Consider the following 20,546-nt stretch of genomic DNA (forward strand, 5'->3'; position numbering starts at 1 on the left):
TCCTTTGACCCTGCCCCCAACCCAAAGTGCTGTCAAAACTGCCTCCAAATTCTCAACAAAGCTATTACTACCGGACTCCTGAGTATCTCCCTGGGAGCGTCAGGAGCGGCGCTGTCGATAGCGCCTTCAATCCCGACCCCCATTCTGATCCATTGGGAGTCAACCCCTCTGACCCAGCTCCGTACCTTCTCCACATTCGCCGCCCAGCAATAATACATCAGGTTTGGAAGACCTAAACCCCCTACCTGCCTTTGTCTCTGTAGTAGCACATTTTTAAATTCTGGCCACCTTCCCTCCCCATATGAACGAGGTAATCTTCCCTTTAATCTCTCTAAAAAATGCCTTTGTCAGGAAAATCAGCAGGCATTGAAAAATAAACAGAAATCATGGCAACAGTGCAGGAACCGCCTGGAGCTGACCCACCAGTGACAGAGGGAGACCATCCCACCTTGCCAGATCAGCTTTCACCTTCCCCTCCAAACTAGAAACGTTGTACCCACGGAGCCAAACCCCCCCCCCCCCCCCCCCCCCCCCACCACCACCACCACTCCCAGGCAACCTGCACCCCCAGGTATCTAAAGTGAGTCCCTGCCTTCCGAATATCATTTCAGAATTAATGTTAAATATAATAATATTTACCACTCAGGATCTAGGTGAGAGAATAAACCTGTGGTTTCATTTTGATGGGTGTTGGTGAACATTGCTGTGTACATTATATATTTACCTCTCTTTGTCAGGGAAAGTGATTGCATCAAATATTTCCTTGTATTCATTCCAAGCCGTTTTCTGTTCTTTATTTTCATAGGGCTCTAACAGTGCGAACAGCTGTAAATGAAAAATACAAGAGAAAGAATGACCACATTGGATCATATCCTGTAAAACGGGATATTACATTAACTGTGTGTTCAAACACATTCAAGGTAAACTCTTATCAAAAATAATTCCGTCATTGGAAACCCAGGATACAGCTCCTGTGAAAGCAACTCTCACTGGACCACTGCTGTCAATGAGAATTCTTCCACCCAATTCTTAATTGTACAATAAATGCAATGTGGTGATATGATTTGCATACCTGTCTGCCATTGGGGCAGAACACCGGCTTACCGTTGGCCCTGGTCGGTCATGTGCCTCTCGACCGATTGGTCGAGAGGCTGAGTTAACCGCGCCTCCTTGCCGAGGTATAAATAGTCAAACGTCCAGCGGTCGTCCATTTTATTGTAGACGACCGCAGGGCTAAAGTTCTAGTTTATTAAAGCCTAACTCTTGTAAAGCAACTCGTCTCTCGTACAATTGATGGCACATCATGCATGAGATACAATTCACTCCTTCATCTTTAAGCCAGTGAAAATGATTTGCAGTTTGAGTTGAAGTTACTGAGTGCGCGACGTTTCCGATGTCAACCCATGGCTGAGTTAATAGCCATCTTATCGCTGAGCCAGATGGCTGAAGCCCTGCTTCAGACACGTGGACACAAGATTGAGAGCTGCCATTCTAATGTCTAGTCCAGTATGGAGGGGGTGCTGCACAGTCTCGCAGATAAGATGTCAACACAGTTTCTGTCTGACGGTGCAGTTCACTCAGGAATTTCCCATGATGATGAGCTGCTGATCTCACCGTGGTGGCTTGGTCAATGTTTATCCATCGCTGAAACAGATTATCTGATCATTATCACCGTGCTATTAGTGGGATCTTGCTGTGTGTAAATTGGTCACTACAATTCATTGGCTGCAAAGCACTTTGGGATGTGGAAGTTGTTACACACATGCAAGGTTTTCTTTCATTTTACTTACCTCTTGTACAATCCGAGCTGGGTTCTCAGGGCAGTTGTCGTAACCTAATATATGGGGAACGTCATTGCAATACAAAGCCACACAGCCTTTAGGTTTTAGAACCCTCTCAGCCTCCTTCATAAACTTCTCCATGTTAAACCAATGAGCTGCTGCTCCTGATGTTACCAGGTCAACGGAACCATCCTCAAACTCCAGGTCCTCCGCCAGACCCTGTCTGTCGAGTGAATCAACAAACACAAAAATATAGAATCAATACAGTGGAGAAGGAGGCCATTTGGCCCATCAAGTCTACACAAACCCTACAAAAGACCACCCCACCTAGGGGGGCTAAGGGGTTGACCCCCTGGACACGAAGGGATAATTTAGCAAGGCCAATCCACCTAAGATGCAAATCTTTTCAATATCTTTGCAGATTTTGAATGGATGCACCAGACACATCTAATATCTCAGGAGGTTATGTGGCTTGGCCATGCTAAATTGCCCCCTAGTGTCCAAAGGTTAGGCAGGGCTGATTGGCCTCCTCCTGTTCCTATTTCTTATGGTCTAATGGTCTTATTGTTGTACTGCCTGGCAAGAGTTTCTTCTGAGTGGCCTGCTGATCAAATGGGCAGCACGGTAGCACAGTGGTTACCACTGTTGCTTCATAGCGCCAGGGTCCCAGGTTTGATTCCCTGCGTGGGTCACTGTCTGTGTGAAGTCTGCACATTCTCCTTTTGTTTGTGTGGGTTTCCTCCGGGTGCTCCGGTTTCCTCCCCCAAGTCCCGAAAGACGAGCTTGTTGAGTAAACTGGACATTCTGAATTCTCCCTCCGTGTACCTGAACAGGCGTCGGAGTGTGGCGACTAGAGGCTTTTCATAGTAACTTCATTACATTGTTAATGTAAGCCTATTTGTGACAATAAAGATTATTATAATTATGTTGAAGCAGCCAATTGGCAGGCAGCTCAGGACGGCAATATTAACCTGGCATTCAAACCAGAAAACCTGCGACACTACATCATCACAAGGCCTTCAACAACGGATGTTGATCCAGTGTCTGGAATTCAGCTCAGTCGACAGGACTGATAACATCCCCAGCTTTATTGGTTAAGCGGAATGTTTCAGAGGCCAGGTTCTCAGTAGACTCTCTGGCCATAATTTTTCAGCTATTCCCGCCAGCGGGATCTTTCAGTCCCACCAATGGCAAACCTCTGCTGTGGAATTCCTGGCAGCAGGGGGATGCATAGAACGGGAGAACCCGATGACAGCAGCAGGATCAGAAGATCCCACCACTGGCCAAAGGCGGGAAACATGATACGGGCGTGAAAAATCCCACATTCTGGCTTCTCTGATACACGTGGCCCATCAAATACAAATAGCCTTCATATAGCTCCCTTTGATGTTGGGTTGTGCTGTTAGTAGCACCTCAGAAATAGTGGGCACGATTCTCCGATCCCCACGCCGGGTGGGAGAATCGCGGGAGTGCCGGGCGAATCACGCCACGCCGCCCTGGCACCCGCACGCGATTCTCCCACCCCCCCAAAATGGAGTGTCGCGTTTTGCGAAAGGCCGCTTGGAGAATCGCCGCTCCGGTCGAGCGGCGATTCGCTGGCCCGGATGGGCCGAGCGGCCTGCCGAATCCGACCGATTCACACCGGCGCCAACCACACCTGGTCACTGCCAGCGTGAACATCGCGCGACAGCTGTGTGTGGGGCCTGTGGTGGGCGGAGGGAGGTTCGAGCACCAGGTGCCCACCGATCGTCGGGCCGGCGTCCCTGAAAGACGCACTCTTTTCCCTCCCCTGCCCCGCAAGATCAATCCTCCATGTCTTGCGGGGCAGCAGAGGGGAAGACGGCAACCGCGCATGCGTGGGTGACGTCATTTAGGCACCACCGGCCGCGTCATTCAGGTCGCGCCGCTTTGACACAAGCGTCAAGGCCCAGCGCGCGAGATTGACGCGCCGCCGCTCCTAGCCCCCTGGGGGGGGGGGGGGGGGGGGGGGGAATAGGGGGTGAGGAGCGGCCTCTGACGCCGGAGTGAAACACTCCGGGTTTCACTCCGGCGTCGGCACATTGTTTCCCTTTGGGAGAATTTCACCCAGTGAGTCTCAGAAAATAACTCACAGTTATAGGGTCAGCATCTTAATGACCTTCGTTCAGCTGAAAGGTCCAATTTAAAATTAAGAAATAGCCTCGACGATATGTTTTTTAATAATATGAGGCGGGATTCTCTGTTGGCCGATGCTGGAATCGCGAAACGCTATGTGCGGGTGTCCGGATCTGGGGTCCGGTGAAGGTCGGCCAACTGCAGCCGGGGGTGCGTGGGCAGGGCATGCAGGATGTGGGGGAGAGGGGGGTAGGGGGAGATGGAGAGGGGGGGAAATGTGGAGGGTCCCGGGGTGGGAGCTCCCGCTGTTTGTCAGTCTAACACCCTCTCCCAATGCCTTACAGATATTGAATGGGTATGGACAGCATTTTGGACCCCACAGAACAGGTGTTGCTGGTAGGCCGGGTGGCCAGCTGGCAGGGAGATGGCGGCGGCAGCGTCTGCAGAAGTTCGAGACGGTGGCCCATGTGCTGGACCCCGCATCTAGGAGCCTCCCCAGGTCCAGATCTCCAAACCTTGGGGCTGGGCGTCTCAGTGACATGGCTGCGAGCTGAGTGGGGTTGGCTGTACAAGTGCTGTTAAAGTGTGGCTCCACCTGGTTGTGGAGGGCTGGCGGACAGGCCTGGAGAATGGGCTGGTGAGACTTCATTTGCGGCGTAAAGCACTTGGGGCCTCGTTAAGTGGACAAATTAACGTGTATTGCTGGCCTAGCCAGGCCGAGCACTGGGATGCTCACAGATTTCCAGGAACCGCAGTATTTTTCTTCTCTCCTGAACCCTCTCCATGACTGGACATGACGAATCTTCCTGCACTGAGTCACCTCGCTAGATGGGTTTATATTAACCAATGATTACTTTAGGAATCAGAGTTCTACTTGCCCGAATCTTTCTTCACTCCAGCAGCTGCCCCTTGAGGACAGAATACCCAAACTGAACACCAGCAGTCCATTCTGTCCTTCAAAGGTCCTGGGAGAGGTCAGTTTAAATAGTGGGCCCAGTTTTACTGTCCTCCCATAGCAGATAAGATTGAGACTTTGAGAATTGTGCAGAAAGCGACGTCAAGAACAATGTTGTTCCACAGGGATCAGTGTTCAGGACTCAACGGTACGCTATATTTATTAATGACTTGGATGACGGGAAAGAGAGTCACATCCAAATTCAGCAATGACACTGTGATAGTCGTCACTGTAAACAGTGTAGATGGAATCAGAAAATGACAAAGTGACCCTCATCAGTAAAATCCATTTAACTGGTTGAGTGCAGCTCCAACAACATGCAAGAAACTCGAGACCATCCCGAACAAAGCAGCCCACTTGATTGGCACCCCATCCACCACCTTAAGAATTCACTCCCTCCACCACCGATGAACAGTGGCAGCCAAGTGTACCCTACAAGATGCACAGCAGTAACTCACCAAGGTTCCTTAGACAGTACCTTCCAAACCCATGACCACTACCATCTAAAAGGACAAGAGCAGCAGATACATGGGAAGCCCACCACCTGGAAGTTTCCCTCCAAGACACTCACCACCCTGACTTGGAAATATATTGGCTCGGTCGAAATCCTGGAATTCCCTCCCTAACAGCACAGTGGGTGTACCTACACCACATGGACAGTAACGATTCAGGAAGGCAGCTCATCACCACCTTCTCAAGGGCAATTAGGGCTGGACGATAAATGCTGGCCCAGCCAGTGACACCCACATCCAATAAACAAAACAAAAACAAAAAGTGTAGCAAATGGATTTCAATGTGGACATGTCACCCAGTTTGGACCTAAAAAGAATAGAATGTGTTCTAAATGGAGAGGGTTCAGAAGTGACAAAATTTATTCTCAGTTTAAAGCATCTTCATTTCCCAGAATTGGGGTTGGGAGAAGCAGGAGAATAACATCTACACTTTACGCAATTCCAATTCTCTTTCCACACCTAGTGGTGCACTGAGACAGACTTTCATCTGTTACCATAGTTAGTAATTCCTAGAACGGGTCACTAGTCTGTCACTGGGGGCTTATAGCTTGAGGGGCGCCACTCCACATCGAGCATGTCTGACCAGGAGGAGTGTTGCCCATTCTTACCGCCAGTCATTGGCATGTTTGGAAGGATTTTGCAGGTTGGCACGCAGCCCGTTTAGCCCATTATAAACGCACCTTCCTTGGTCATCAAGTCCTGGGATGGGACTCAAACCCAGAACTTCTGGCTCAGAGGCAGAGGTGCTACCCATGCACCACAAGACCTCCAGACATGTATAGAGCTTGCGATGAACTGACTGACGTTTTTAAGACGTGAGAGTGGACCTTGAATTTATAATCGGATCACCTCAATATAAAGCACAGGGCGTGATTGTTGATAACGGCATCACTTTGACTGGATATCTTCAGTCAATGACCGATAATCACATCCAAATCCTTTTTCAACATTCCTAATGAAACCTCCTTGTATCTGCATCCCAGATCCACATTTCCTGTTGCCACTCAGGTAGTTTTATTAAATCCCATCGAGAATTCCTATGAGCATGAACTTTATTGGTCTGGATCAGTCTGAATGTGATCAATCTTCCTGAACTAAATTGGATCATTCTCAACAAGGCTGTCCCTTTAGTTTTTGTAGTCGCTGCAAAGCAACGAGATCGCTATGGTTACCTGTAAGAGACGTTATCAGGCCCATCCACCTTCTTGGCTTCTTCAATCTGAGCTTCACTCATATCAATTCCGACCACTTTGTCAAAGTAAGAAGCCAATCCCCTGGTGCTCTGACCTGAGCCACATCCAATATCCACTGCGAGGGTGAACGGCTTCCCCTTCTGAGAATAGAATCACAACTTGAGTCAAACACACATCCCCTCTTCCCCTCTCCCCACAGAAATATCTGTGTTCAGTAATTCCAGATCCAATTATTACAACTGCACAACCTCACATTCAAAATAATTCTTGCCCCGACAGATGGTCGCAGCTGAGATGGGAGGGAATTCCTTCCTAGGCTACGGGAATTGGCAGAATACTGCCATTTGGGCCCATCCCTGACTGAGATGCTACGTGATAGGTTGGTGTGTGGGATTAACAACATCGCAACTCAAAAGAAATTACTGGCAGAGCCAATCTGGACCTGAAAAAGGCCTTTGAGATAGCCTTGTCCCTGGAGAACGCTGAATATGCGGGCTCAGGAACTTCAAATGTCCTCAGATTGATGGGAGGGGATTCGCATCGAGAGACCTGCATTCCAGATGTGCTTTGCCCATTACCGACCCAAAATCCAATAGGGACACCCTGGAGGTCTAAAAACAACATGACAACCCCAAATATACCAGGGAAACCACTCCGGAGTAATGTCCATGTCAGCCGCTGGACTGTTGTAAGTGACTGTTGCTGCAGAAGGACACAACCTCGGCAAGGCTACCAGAATGGGCAATACACATACCACCAGGCAAAAAGCCAAGGCCAACTCAGGCTCATACCTTGCAGCTATACCAGCCTCCAGATGAAGGCATGATGCAGTTGAACTGCAATGTCATGACCAAGGTCGCCCCAATAAAGATAAGACGCCTCGTGAATGGCCATTTCTTAGTGTTGGAGGTAGATACGGAGGCTTACTGTCTCTGTCATTGATGAACAAACATTCAATCGCATCCAAAAATATATTCTGCCCTTAAACCTAAGGGATACCAGAGCCAGACTAGCCACGTATAGGGGGACCTTTGCGAATTATGGTGGCCACCATGACCCCGGTAACGTAAAGACAACAGTCGGTCCGTCTTCCATTCATGGTCGTATGTTTAAACAACAATGTAATCTGTTTCTTACTGCAGTAAATTTAGGAGATCAATCAGATTCGCGTAAGTTAGCGGTGCATCGAAAAGCCGCAGGGCCCAAAGCAATTGCTGTGTTTAATACGTTTACATTTGCAAACGATGAAGATAGTAAAAATGTTAATGAAGTAATTTGAAGATTTGATGAACATTGCACCCCCAGAAAGAATGAAATTCATGAACGCCTTGTGTTTAAATCACATTTACAGAAGACAGAAGGGTTCATAGATCATTTCATCAATGATTTAAAGTTAAAAGCTAAAACCTGTCATTTTTCTGCGGTGGTATCTTCCATGAATGGTATCTTCCATTAGAAGGTGGCATGTGGCGTAGTGGCTAGCACTGGGACTGCGACGCTGAGGACCCGGGTTCGAATCCCGGCCCTGGGCCACTCTCCGTGTGGAGTTTGCACATTCTCCCCATGTCTGCGTGGGTTTCACCCCGCAACCCAAAGATGTGCAGGTTAGGTGGATTGGCCATGGTAAATTGCCCCTTAATTGAAAAAATAATAATTGGGTACTCTAAATTTATAGGGCCTCACGGTAGCATGGTGGTTAGCATCAATGCTTCACAGCTCCAGGGTCCCAGGTTCGATTCCCGGCTGGGTCACTGTCTGTGTGGAGTCTGCACGTCCTCCCCGTGTGCGCGTGGGTTTCCTCCGGGTGCTCCGGTTTCCTCCCACAGTCCAAAGATGTGCGGGTTAGGTGGATTGGCCATGCTAAATTGCCCGTAGTGTAAGGTTAATGGGGGGATTGTTGGGTTACGGGTATACGGGTTACGTGGGTTTAAGTGGGGTGATCATTGTTCGGCACAACATCGAGGGCCGAAGGGCCTGTTCTGTGCTGTACTGTTCTATGTTCTATGTTCTATGTTCTATGATTCGGGACCAGATTGTGTTTGGCGTGAATGAAAATAAGCTGAGGGAACGGTTGCTGAGGGAATTGGAGCTGTCCTTGGAATAAACAGTTAAGATTAGCCAGGCTCACGAGCTGGCATAATAATAATCTTTAGTGTCACAAGTAGGCTTACATTAACACTGTAATGAAGTTACTGTGAAAAGCCCCTAGTCGCCACATTCCGGCGCCTGTTTGGGTACACGGAGGGAGAATTCAGAATGTCCAAATTACCTAACATCATGTCTTTTGGGACTTGTGGGAGGAAACCGGAGTGCCTGGAGGAAACCCACGCAGACACAGGGAGAACGTGCAGACTCTGCACAGACAGCAACCCAAGCCAGGAATCGAACCTAGGACCCTGGAGCTGTGAAATGACAGTGCTAACCACTTTGCTACCGTGCCGAGCAGCACAGCATTCTAAAATGTTTCTCAGTAATGGTGGCGGCGTCGTTGCAAAAAGGCGGGAAACTTTAAAAAAAAATGGCAGGAACCTTCCTGCAGCTCCTCGCACACCAGGATGAAGTATTTATGTGTAAAAGATGTGGTCAAAAGGTCAACTTAAGGCTGTGTCCAACGTTTGACAAGTTTTGTTCCAGATGCAAAGGAAAAATCATTTTGCTCAGAATCGTTACTCTAAGCTCAACCCCAGATCAGTCAGCACAGTGGAAGACACATCTCCAGTGATGAAACATCATTGTTTGTTGGAGTAATAACTCCATTTAAAATAAATGTGGTTGATGAGGACAAATGGCTGCTACCACTTGAAGTGAACGGTACTGTGGTCTAATTGCAGTTCGACACTGGTGTCAAAGCCAATTTATAGAACATAGAACAGTACAGCACAGAACAGGCCCTTCGGCCCTCGATGTTGTGCCGAGCAATGATCTCCCTACTCAAACCCACGTATCCACCCTACACCCGTAACCCAACAACCCCCCCCCCCCCCTTAGCCTTACTTTTTAGGACACTACGGGCAATTTAGCATGGCCAATCCACCTAACCCGCACATCTTTGGACTGTAGGAGGAAACCGGAGCACCCGGAGGAAACCCACGCACACACTCCGCACAGACAGTGATCCAGCGAGGAATCGAACCTGGGACCCTGGAGCTGTGAAGCATTTATGCTAACCACCATGCTACCGTGCTGCCCTAATTTAATCAGCATGACTGATTTTAAAAATCTAAAAATTCAGCCAATTCGAAGAAATCACAAAATATCTCTGAGAGATTATAATATAGTTCAAGCATTAAATATTATGGTGCTTGTGTCCCGAGTGTGGTGGTGAAGAACAGAGTGCAGCTGGTATATAGCATCCACAATGGATTGGATCAACACTTCAACCATTCTGAGAACATTATCAGCAAATTCAGCGATGTGTTCACTGATTTTAGTGCACTACCATTCACCAATGAGATACAATTTAAAGAAGATCTGTGATGAATGGTGTCGGTATAACTGCTGAAACTGTACCTTGCCTTTAATACATTGGCCCTTTAAGACTGGGCTCGGAACCCTGGGGGACTCCGCCTCTGGCTCCGCCCACAGGAAACTGTATATAAGGTGATGCTTAGTGGGCAGCGTACTGTGAGCACACTTCTCGGCAGCTGTCTGGTTCTCTGGTAATTAAAGCCTTTGAATTACCAATCTGCTCTCCTGTGTCGTAATTGAGGGTATCTCAATTTAATTACCAGACACATCAAGATGGACAGCGCTCTAAAGCCGGAGAAGCTCAACCTAGATGCTCGGTCGCCGGAAGCCCCAGAAAATTTTAAATACTGGCTCCGGTGTTTTGAGGCCTACCTAAATTCTCCAGAGACTGAAGTCGACGGCCCTCGCAAGCTGAGCTTACTACATGCCCGGGTGGGTCACCGACTCTCCTCCGTGATCGAGAACGCCACAACGTACGAAACTGCGGTCGAAATACTAAAGAAACGTTTCGTACAGCCGATTAACGCCAGACATTTTCTCTCGACCTGCCGCCAGCACTCCGGGGAAACGCTAGACGAATACGTGGAGAGACTCACCGCGCTCTCGAGGAACTGCAATCATAAAGAAGTGACGGCAGAAGTCCACATGAATTTACATATTCGTGATGCTTTCGTGTCGAGTATCAGGTCCACGTACATCCGGCAGCGGCTCCTAGAAGACGGGGCAAAGGACCTCCAAGGCACGGTAACGCTCGCCTCTTCTCTGGAAACGGCCTACCGTAACCTCCGTACATACTCCGCGGACCTTGCGAACCCCTCTCGATCCCCTCCAGACTCGGCCACGCTACAGGCCTGCGCCGCGCGGCAATCCGCTCACACCAGGGGCTTCCCATGCTATTTCTGTGGGCAAGGCCAGCACCCACGTCAGCGTTGCCCAGCCCGTTCCGCTATCTGCAACGACTGCAGGAAGAAAGGGCACTTCGTAAAAGTTTGCTTGGCTGGGCCCAAAGGCCACAAACAAAAGTCTCATCAGGCCCAGAAATCAAACTCCCGGCCTCACAGGCCCCGCAACGTGGCCACGAGGCAGCCGGTCACGCCTACTTCCGACGCATCATCGGCCTCGTGCGAGTCATGGGGGCGGCCATATTGGCGACGGCCATCTTCGAATCCGGACGGCGGCGGCCATTTTATGACACCCGGCGACCATTTTGTGAGTCCGACTCAACCGAGGACTCTGACTACCCGCAGCTAGGAGCGATCACGCTTGATCAATCGCGGCAGAAGCACCTGCAGAACTCAATGATGTGGGTCCAAATCAACGGCCACGACACCCCCTGCCTATTCGACTCCGGGAGCACGGAGAGCTTTATTCATCCGGACACGGTAAGGCGCTGCTCCCTGCGCACCCACCCCGCCTCACAAACTATTGCCCTCGCTTCGGGGTCCCATTTGGTCCAAATCACAGGGTATTGTGATTCAAGGCGCTGAATACACCCGTTTTAAACTGTACATTCTCCCTCACCTCTGCGCCTCCCTGCTGCTCGGTCTGGACTTTCAGTTCAGCCACCGAAGCCTGACACTGAAGTTCGGCGGGCCCCTTGAAACCATTTAATGACTCAGGTTCCACTGCACTATGGGGCAGTGAGTTCCACAAATTCACCACCTTCTGCGAGAAGTATTTTCTCCTCTTCTCAGTTTTAAATCTACCGCCTCTCACCCTATATCCGTGACCTCTCATTCTCGATTTCCCCACAAGGGGGAACATTTGTGGCGAGATTCTCCGTTTCTGAGACGGCGTTGATGGCAACACAGCACCTGTGGACAATTCACAACAGCAAAATTGGTGCCGCATCTGGACCAATCCCGCTACTGTTGAGGGGCTAGCACCGGTGCCACATGGAACACAATCCATTCTAATGAGAAAGTGTGCGGGTTTGGCCGGTTCCGAGATTGACACTCAGGAGGCTGACAAGCTGCAGCCACATATACACACACCATGCCAGCCAACAAGATGACAGTAAGATGCACAGCCCCACGTTTCACAGATTCCGAGCAGGACTCGCACTCTGGTTTCATAATTATATCAGGTGTAAGGCTGAATGGAATGTGTTTCTGGATTTATTGCACAACTAAAAATTGAGTGTTTTGTTCCTTTTTATCTTGATAACTTTGTCTTCACATCCACACCCTTCCATCTCTCTCTCTCACATTTCATCAACATGCATTTCCTTGTGCCAAACCTGTTCAACTAATTTTCTGATCCACCAGACCCTGGGAGAATGTCATGAATAGAAACGGGGGTTGGGCTGCAGGAACTGAGGCCAAGATCCTAAAGTCCCACATTGTGAGTTAGGTGACAAATTAATGTACATGATCCAACCTGCCTCACATATGATGCATTCATAAAACCATGGGTGGGACTTTCTGGCCCATCCACTGAGGGTGTCCCCCCGTGGCGGGTTCCCCAGTGGTGGTGGGGGGGGGGGGGGGAGCATACTAAACGGCACAGATCTCAGCGGAACCGATAGATCACGACACCAGCCAATGACGAGCTGCCTCCACCGCCAGAAAACACGCCATGGGGGGGGGGGGGGGGGGTTCCAGTGGCAACATGGAGGTGGCGGTCACAAGTTGGTGGCTCCCACTAAAGCTTTCGGTGTTTCGCACTTTTCACCCAGATTTGGGGTAACATTTTTCATGATTGATCTTTCGAAAAGTTGCGATAACTAAAGGATGTCGAAGTACCAGGAGAAGAATGCGGGACAAAAAGGTGCTAGCCCCTCAGGCAGTCCCACGATCTGCAGATTCTGCCTTTGTGACCTGTTCTCCAGGTCCTCCACTTTGTCTCTCAGCCCTTTGTTACTCTCCGCCGGAGAGCACGAGTTGGGTGGGGAGGACGGCGGGAAGCTCGCCGGGTGGAGCTGAGCCCATTACAGTCGACAAGCTGGCTAAAGTGATGGCTGTTGAATTTGAATGGCAGTTTGCCAAGCATTTCAATAGGCACTTCGAGGGGAGGAGAAGTTTGGAATCCCGCGGGGGAGAAGTTAGGGATCCCGTGGGGGAGAAATTTGGGATCCCGCGGTGGGGAGAAGTTTGGGATCGGGCGGTGGAGAAGTTAGGGATCCCGTGGGGGAGAAATTTGGGATCCCGCGGTGGGGAGAAGTTTGGGATCGGGCGGTGGAGAAGTTAGGGATCCCGAGGGGCGGAGAAGTTTGGGATCCTGCGGGGTGGATATTTGGGACCCAGTGGGGGGAGATGTTTGGGATCCCGCAGGGAGAAGTTAGGGATCCCGCGTGGTGGAGAAGTTTGGAATCCCGCAGGGCGGAGAAGTTTGGGATCCTGCGGGGCAGAGGTTTGGGATCCAGTGGGGGAGATGTTTGGGATCCTGCGGGGCAGAGGTTTGGGATCCAGTGGGGGAGATGTTTGGGATCCCACAGGGAGAAGTTAGGGATCCCGCGTGGTGGAGAAGTTTGGAATCCCGCAGGGCGGAGAAGTTTGGGATCCTGCGGGGCAGAGGTTTGGGACCCAGTGGGGGAGATGTTTGGGATCCCGCGGGGGAGAAGTTAGGGATCCCGCGGGATCTCGCTTTACACAGATGACCTGCTCTTGTACATTTCGGACCAGTTGGAGGGGACGGGAGGAGATTATGCGGATCTTAGGGGAATTTGGCAGGTTTTCGGGGTATAAATTGAATATGAGGAAAAGCGAGATGTTCGCGATCCAGTCGAGGGGGCAGGACAGGAGACTGGGAGAGCTGCCGCTTAGAATGTAAGGAAGAAGCTTTCGCTATCCAGTTGGCACGGGAATGGGAGGCACTGCACAAGCTAAATTTGTCCTGGCTTGCAGAACAAATGAAGGAGGACTTTAGGAGATGGGAAATGCTCCCACTGTTTGTTTTTCAGTCTCTCCCCATCTTTCTCCCAAGAGCCTTTTATAAACGGGTCAATAAGGTGAGTTGGGGCTTTGTGTGGGCGGGTAAAACCCCGCGAGTGAAGAAAGTATTGTTGGGGCGCAGTCGGGGGGAGGGTAGGTTGGCGCTGTCGAACTTTTGTAACTACTAAGGGGCGGTAAATATAGCCATGATTAGGATGTGGGTAGTGGGGGGTGGGGGGGCATTGGAGGAAATATAGGAGAGCGAGGGAGCATCGGTTTGGGCCCCGATCGACAACAACCATCGGTTTGTGCAGAGAAGACTGGATGGAGAGTTTCGGAGATGGCAGACAGTAGGAATTGAGAGGATGGGGGATCTATTTATAGACGGGGGCTTCCCCACCTTGGAGGAGATTTGGGGGAGAAATTTGAACTGCCAGCACGGAATGGGTTTAGATATCTGCAGGTACGGGATTTTCTGAGACTGAAGGTACCAATCTTCCCGCTCCTGCCACCACAGGGAATACAGGACAGAGTAGTTTCCAGAACGGGGGTGGGAGAGGGGAAGGTATCGGATATCTATAAAGAGCTCATGGAGTCGGAGGAAACTCAGATAGAGGAGCTAAAGGGCAAGTGGGAAGGTGAGAGATAGAGGCAGATCTGTGGGTGGATACCTTAAGCAGGGTGATGAGCCATCAATCGAACGCGAGACAAGTTGCTGTACAAAAGTTAGGCTTTAATAAGCTAGAAGTTAGCCCTGCGGTCGACTACAGTAAATGGATGACCGCCGGGCGTTCTGGGTATTTATACCTCGCTCTGGAGGCGGGATTAACTCAGCCTCTCGACCAATCGGGGAGCCGTCACATGACTGGTCTCAACCAATCGGTCGAGAGGCACATGATCGACCAGGGCCAATGGTAAGCCAGTGTTCTGCACTAATGGCAGACAGCTATGCAAATCATACCACCACATTCACCCCTTGCGGAGAAAGAAGCCGGGGGGGGGGGGGATCAACGAGAGCTGGAGGGGGGAGAACTGGTGGTATGAGTAGCAGCCAGAGAGGGGAGAAAAAAAATTTTGGCTTCCCACTGGCCCAGACAATTAACAATAGTACATATTGTCCATACAAAGTCCATGGAGTTGTTGAAAATTAAATAGACTCGATCAGCCTTTTTGTTGCCCGTGACATCCTGGCAGACCGCCGCAGTGGAGTTGGTGACGTTGGGTCAGCCGATGGTGGTGGTTCCGCTGATGTCCTGGAGTTCGGGAGCGATGGTCCTTGAACAGTCTCCGTCACCTGGGCTGGGGTGGAGACGCCGTGGATGGGGAAGGGGTGGCCTGGGTTGGGCGCTGGGGAAAAAAAACAGGGGGGGGGGTCTGTGGTGAACGGGGGGAAGGCCGCACGCCGGCGGGTGCCAGGTCCCGGAGGGAGACCGTTTCCTGCCGACCGTCGGGGTACTCCACGTATGCATACTGTGGGTTAGCGTGGAGTAACTGGACTTGTTCCACCAACGGGTCGGACTTGTGCACCTGCACATGCTTCCGGAGCAAGATGGGTCCGGGGGCGGCCAGCCACATCGGGAGAGGGGATCCGGAGGACGACTTCCTGGGGAAAACAAGAAGACGTTCATGAGGTGTCTGATTTGTTGTGGTACAGAAGAGTGAGCGGATAGAATGTAGGGCATCGAGGATAACCTCTTGCCATCGGGAAAGAGGGAGATCTCTGGACCGGAGGGCCAGTAGTATGGTCTTCCAGATGGTACCATTCTCCCGCTCGACCTGTCCGTTACCCTGAGGGTTATAGCTGGTCGTCCTGCTAGAGGCAATTCCCCTGTTCAACAGGAATTGACGCAGCTCGTTGCTCATAAATGAGGACCCCCGATCGCTATGTATGTATGCGGGGTAGCCGAACAGGGAGATGATGGAGAGGAGGGCCTTAATGACGGTCGATGTGGTCATGTCGGGCCAGGGAATGGCGAAGGGGAAGCGGGAGTATTCGTCGATTACCGCCAGGAAGTAAATGTTGCGGTTACTAGAGGGAAGAGGCCCCTTGAAGTCAATGCTGAGACGTTCGAAGGGGCGGGATGCTTTGATCAGATGTGCGCGCTCGGGGCGGTAGAAGTGCGGTTTGCACTCTGCGCAGATGTGGCAGTCACGGGTTACTGTCCTGACTTCCTCGATGGAGAAAGGCAGGTTGCGGGCCTTAATGAAGTGGTAGAAACGGGTCACCCCTGGATGGCAGAGGTCCGCGTGGAGGGAGCGGAGGCGGTCGATGTGCGCGCTGGCGCAGGTACCACGGGATAGGGCATCAGGAGGCTCATTGAGCTTCCCAGGACGATACAAGATCTCATAGTTGTACATGGACAACTCGATCCGCCACCGTAAGATCTTGTCATTCTTAATCTTGCCCCTTTGTGCATTATCTAACATGAAGGCCACTGACCGTTGGTCTATGAGGAGGGTAAACTTCCTGCCGGCCAAATAGTGCCTCCAATGTCGCACAGCTTCGACTATGGCCTGGGCTTCCTTTTCCACAGAGGAGTGGCGGAGTTCGGAAGCCTGGAGGGTTCTAGAGAAGAATGCCACGGGTCTGCCCGCTTGGTTCAGGGTGGCCGCCAGAGCTACTTCTGATGCGTCGCTCTCGACCTGGAAGGGGAGGGACTCGTCAATGGCGCGCATCGTGGCCTTTGCGATGTCTGCTTTGATGCGGCTAAAGGCCTGGCAGGCCTCTGTCGACGGCGGGAAGGTCGTGGTTTGAATGAGGGGACGGGCCTTGTCGGCGTAATTGGGAACCCATAGGGCGTAGTAAGTGAAGAAACCCAGGCAGCGTTTGAGGGATTTGAGGGTATTGGGGAGAGGGAGTTCCATCAGAGGGCGCATGCGTTCGGGGTCGGGGCCTATCACTCCGTTACGCACTACGTAGCCGAGGATGGCTAGACGGTCGGTGCTAAACACGCACTTATCCTTATTGTAAGTGAGGTTAAGGAGTATTGCGGTTTGGAGGAATTTCCGGAGGTTGGCGTCATGGTCCTGCTGGTCATGGCCGCAGATGGTGACATTATCGAGATACGGGAAGGTAGCCCGTAATCCGTACTTGTCGACCATTCTCCCGTTGGAAGACCGAGACCCGATTTGTGACACCGAATGGAACCCTAAGGAAGTGGTAGAGGCGCCCATCAGCCTCGAACACGGTGTACTTGCGGTCACTCGCGCGGAGGGGGAGCTGGTGATAAGCAGACTTAAGGTCCACCGTGGAGAAGACTTTGTACTTCGCGATATCGTTTACCATGGCGGAAATACGGGGGTGATGATACGCGTCCAGTTGCGTAAACCGGTTGATGGTCTGGCTATAGTCGATGACCATCCGGTTTTTCTCCCCAGTCCGGACCACCAGCACTTGTGCTCGCCAGGGACTGTTGCTGCCCTCGATGACCTCTTCCTTCTGGACCTCGGACCTGATGAAGGATCGGTCCTGGGCGCTGTACCGTCTGCTCCGTGTCGCGACGGGTTTGCAATCGAGGGTGAGATTAGCAAACAAGGAGGGGGAGTCCACTTTGAGGGACGCGAGGCTGCAGACAGTGAGGGGGGGTATAGGGCCGCCGAATTGAAAGGTCTAGCTCTGCAGATTGCACTGGAAGTCCAGTCCTAGGAGTGCCGGTGCGCAAAGGTCAGGGAGGACAAGGAGTTTGTAATTTTTAAAAACCTTCCCTTGGACCGTGAGGTCCGCGATGCAGCAGCCGGTGATGCGGATGGAGTGCGAATCTGAGGCTAACCGGATTTTGTGTTTTACAGGATGGACAGGGAGCGCGCAGCGTCTTACCGTGGCAGGGTGAACGAAGCTTTCCGTGCTCCCGGAGTCCAGCAGGCAGCCCGTCTCATGGCCGTTGAGGTGGATCAGCGTCGTTGTTTTGGCGAGCGTGCGTGGCCGTGACTGGTTGAGTTGAATGGCCGCGAGCCGTGGAGAAGAACCATCGTCGTAGTCGTCGTCGGCCGAGTAGTTGCTGGCAGAACCTTGCGTGCCAGTCCAGGATGGTGGTGCCCAGGATCCGCACGTGGAGTCGGGGGTCCCAAGATGGCGGCGCCCAGGACTCGCACGTGGAGTCGGCACCCCAAGATGGCAGCGCCCAGGACCCGCACGTGGCGTCCAGGACCCAAGATGGCGGCGCCCGCGGGGCCCTCGTGGTTGCTGGGGGCGGGGTTAGCGGTGCCGGCGGGCCGATCGGAGCGGCTGAGAGCGGGTGCAGAGAGGCGCGCAGGCTGGGCGCAGGGGCCCGGGGGCGGGGGGGAGAGATTGGCGCGGCGTACTGGAAGGGCCCGCAAGGGCCCGGAGGAGAGGGGGAGGCGCGCAGGCCGGGCGCAGGGGCCCGGGGGCGGGGGGGGGGGGGGGGGGGGGAGATTGGCGCGGTGTACTGGAAGGGCCCGCAAGGGCCCGGAGGGGGGGATCCCCGGTCGCTGTGCGGTACAGCAGCGACCGATTTGGCCTGGCAGACGGATGAAAAGTGGCTCTTCATCCCGCAGCTCTTACAGAGGGTGGAGCGGGCCGGACAGCGCGGGCGAGGGTGTTTAGCGAACCCACAGAAATAGCAGCGGGGCCCCGCGGACTTGTCGGGGCGTCCCGCGGCGCAGGCCTGAGGGGGGTCGGGAGCGGCGGATGGCGGTGGGGGAGCGTGCCAGGAGGCCCAGGGTGCTGCAGCGCGGCTGGGGACATAGGCGCGGGCGTTTAAATCGGCGACTTCCAGGGAGGTGGAGAGAGTCCGTGCCTCAGTTAGGCTGAGGTCGCCTTTCTCCAGCATCCGCTGGCGGATAGCGGCAGACTGCATCCCAGCCACGTAAGCATCTCTGATCAGAAGTTCCATGTGCTCCGTGGCTGAAACTTGGAGGCAGGAGCAATTCCATCCCAGGACAGTGAGGGCCTGGTAAAAATCGTCTAATGACTCACCGGGGAGCTGTTGTCTGGTAGCCAGCAGATGTCGGGCGAATACTCTGTTTATCGGTTTAAGAAACTGTCTATTCAGCTTAAGCATGGCCGCGTCGTAATCTTTTTCCTCCGCAATCATCGCGTAGGCCGCCATGCCCACGCTGGAGTGGAGGATGTGAAGCTTCTGTGCCATGGTGGGGGGGCTGTTTGCGGACGCCAGGTATCCATCGAGACATGCCAGCCAATGTTGAAAGATTTCTGAAGCATTCTGAGTTTGCGGGCTGATGCGGAGGCATTCGGGCTTGATCCGGAGCTCCATCTTCAAAATTCTAGCTTATTAAATTGATGAACCATCAATCAAACGCAAGACGAGTTGCTGTACAAAAGTTAGGCTTTAATAAGCTAGAAGTTAGCCCTGCGGTCGACTACAGTAAATGGACGACTGCCGGGCGTTCTGGGTATTTAGACCTTGCTCTGGAGGCGGGGTTAACTCAGCCGCTCGACCAATCGGGGATCCGTCACATGACTGGTCTCAACCAATCGGTCAAGAGGCACATGACCGACCAGGGCCAATGGTAAGCCAGTGTTCTGCACCAATGGCAGACAGCTATGCAAATCATACCACCACATTGGGTTAATACCTCCTTATCATGTGCCAGGCTTAGCCTGATACAGTTTAAGGTAGTCCACTGGGCACACATGACGGTGGCCCGGATTAGCAAGTTTTTCGGGGTAGAGGATAGGTGTGCGAGGTGCGCAGGAGGTCCAGCAAAAAATGTCCACATGTTTTGGGCATGCCTTCCGCTTGGAGGGTTTTGGCGGGGTTTTGCTAAGGCAATGTCCACGGTGCTAAAAACATGGGTGGTGCTGAGTCCAGAGGAGGCGATCTTTGGAGTGTCGGAAGAGCCGGGAGTCCAGGGGGCGAGAGAGGCTGACGTTTTGGCCTTTGCCTCCCTGGTAGCCAATAGACGGGTACTGTTAATGTGGAGGGACTGAAAACCCCAAAATCAGAGACCTGGGTTAGCGACATGGCTGGGTTTCTCAGTCTTGAGAAAATAAAGTTCGCCTTAAGAGGGTCAATGTTAGGGTTCATCAGGAGGTGGCAGCCGTTCGTCGACTTTCTCGGGGAAAATTAAAATGACAGCAGAGGCAGAAATCTAGGGTGTGGGTTAGGCTATTGTTTCTTTGTAGTGGGGAGTGAGGAATGTGTCAGGGATGGAAATGTTTTATATACTATGTTTATGTTGCTGTTATTGTTATTATTGTAAAACCTATAAATACCCTAATAAAATGTTTTTTTAAAAATGCCTGAAGTTGCTCGCGTTCTGTGGGACCAGAAGATTCCATTGGTGAGAAGTGCTGAAAATTCCTGGCTTGTGTTTCCACAGGTGTATTTCTGCTCACATAGAAAGGCTATCTCTGTTTTGGGTATTGTGCCAATCATTGTATATTGGGCAGCACGGTGGCACAGTGGTGGCACATTGCTGCCTCACTGCACCAGAGCTACGTGTTCGATTCCGACCTTGGGTGACTGTGTGGAGTTCACACATTCTCCCTATATCTGTGTGGGTCTCCTCCGGGTGCTCCGGTTTCATCCCACAATCCAAAAAAGTGCAGGTTAGGTAGATTGACCATGATCAATGCACGGGGTTACGGGGATAGAGCGGAGGATCGGGCCTAGGTAGAGCACTCTTTCAGAGGGTTGATGAAGACTCGATACACCGAATGGCCTCCTTCTGCACTGTAGGGATTCTAC

At 52.0% G+C, this 20,546-nt stretch overlaps 1 protein-coding gene across 1 annotated transcript in view; it reads right to left on the reverse strand.

Annotated features, from left to right (window-relative positions):
* LOC119959794 (putative methyltransferase DDB_G0268948) overlaps positions 1–20,546 on the reverse strand; it is a 39,994-nt gene that overhangs the window by 17,684 nt on the left and 1,764 nt on the right. Inside the window, exons 2-4 of the mRNA XM_038787890.1 lie at positions 6,515–6,675; positions 1,791–2,004; positions 725–825 (exon numbers count right to left, since the gene is read on the reverse strand). Coding sequence (XP_038643818.1) covers positions 725–825; positions 1,791–2,004; positions 6,515–6,675 — 476 coding nt within the window. The remainder of the gene's footprint in view (positions 1–724; positions 826–1,790; positions 2,005–6,514; positions 6,676–20,546) is intronic.

This window comes from Scyliorhinus canicula, chromosome 2 (genome assembly GCF_902713615.1).
Source record: "Scyliorhinus canicula chromosome 2, sScyCan1.1, whole genome shotgun sequence".
In the NCBI taxonomy this organism is placed as follows: domain Eukaryota; kingdom Metazoa; phylum Chordata; class Chondrichthyes; order Carcharhiniformes; family Scyliorhinidae; genus Scyliorhinus; species Scyliorhinus canicula.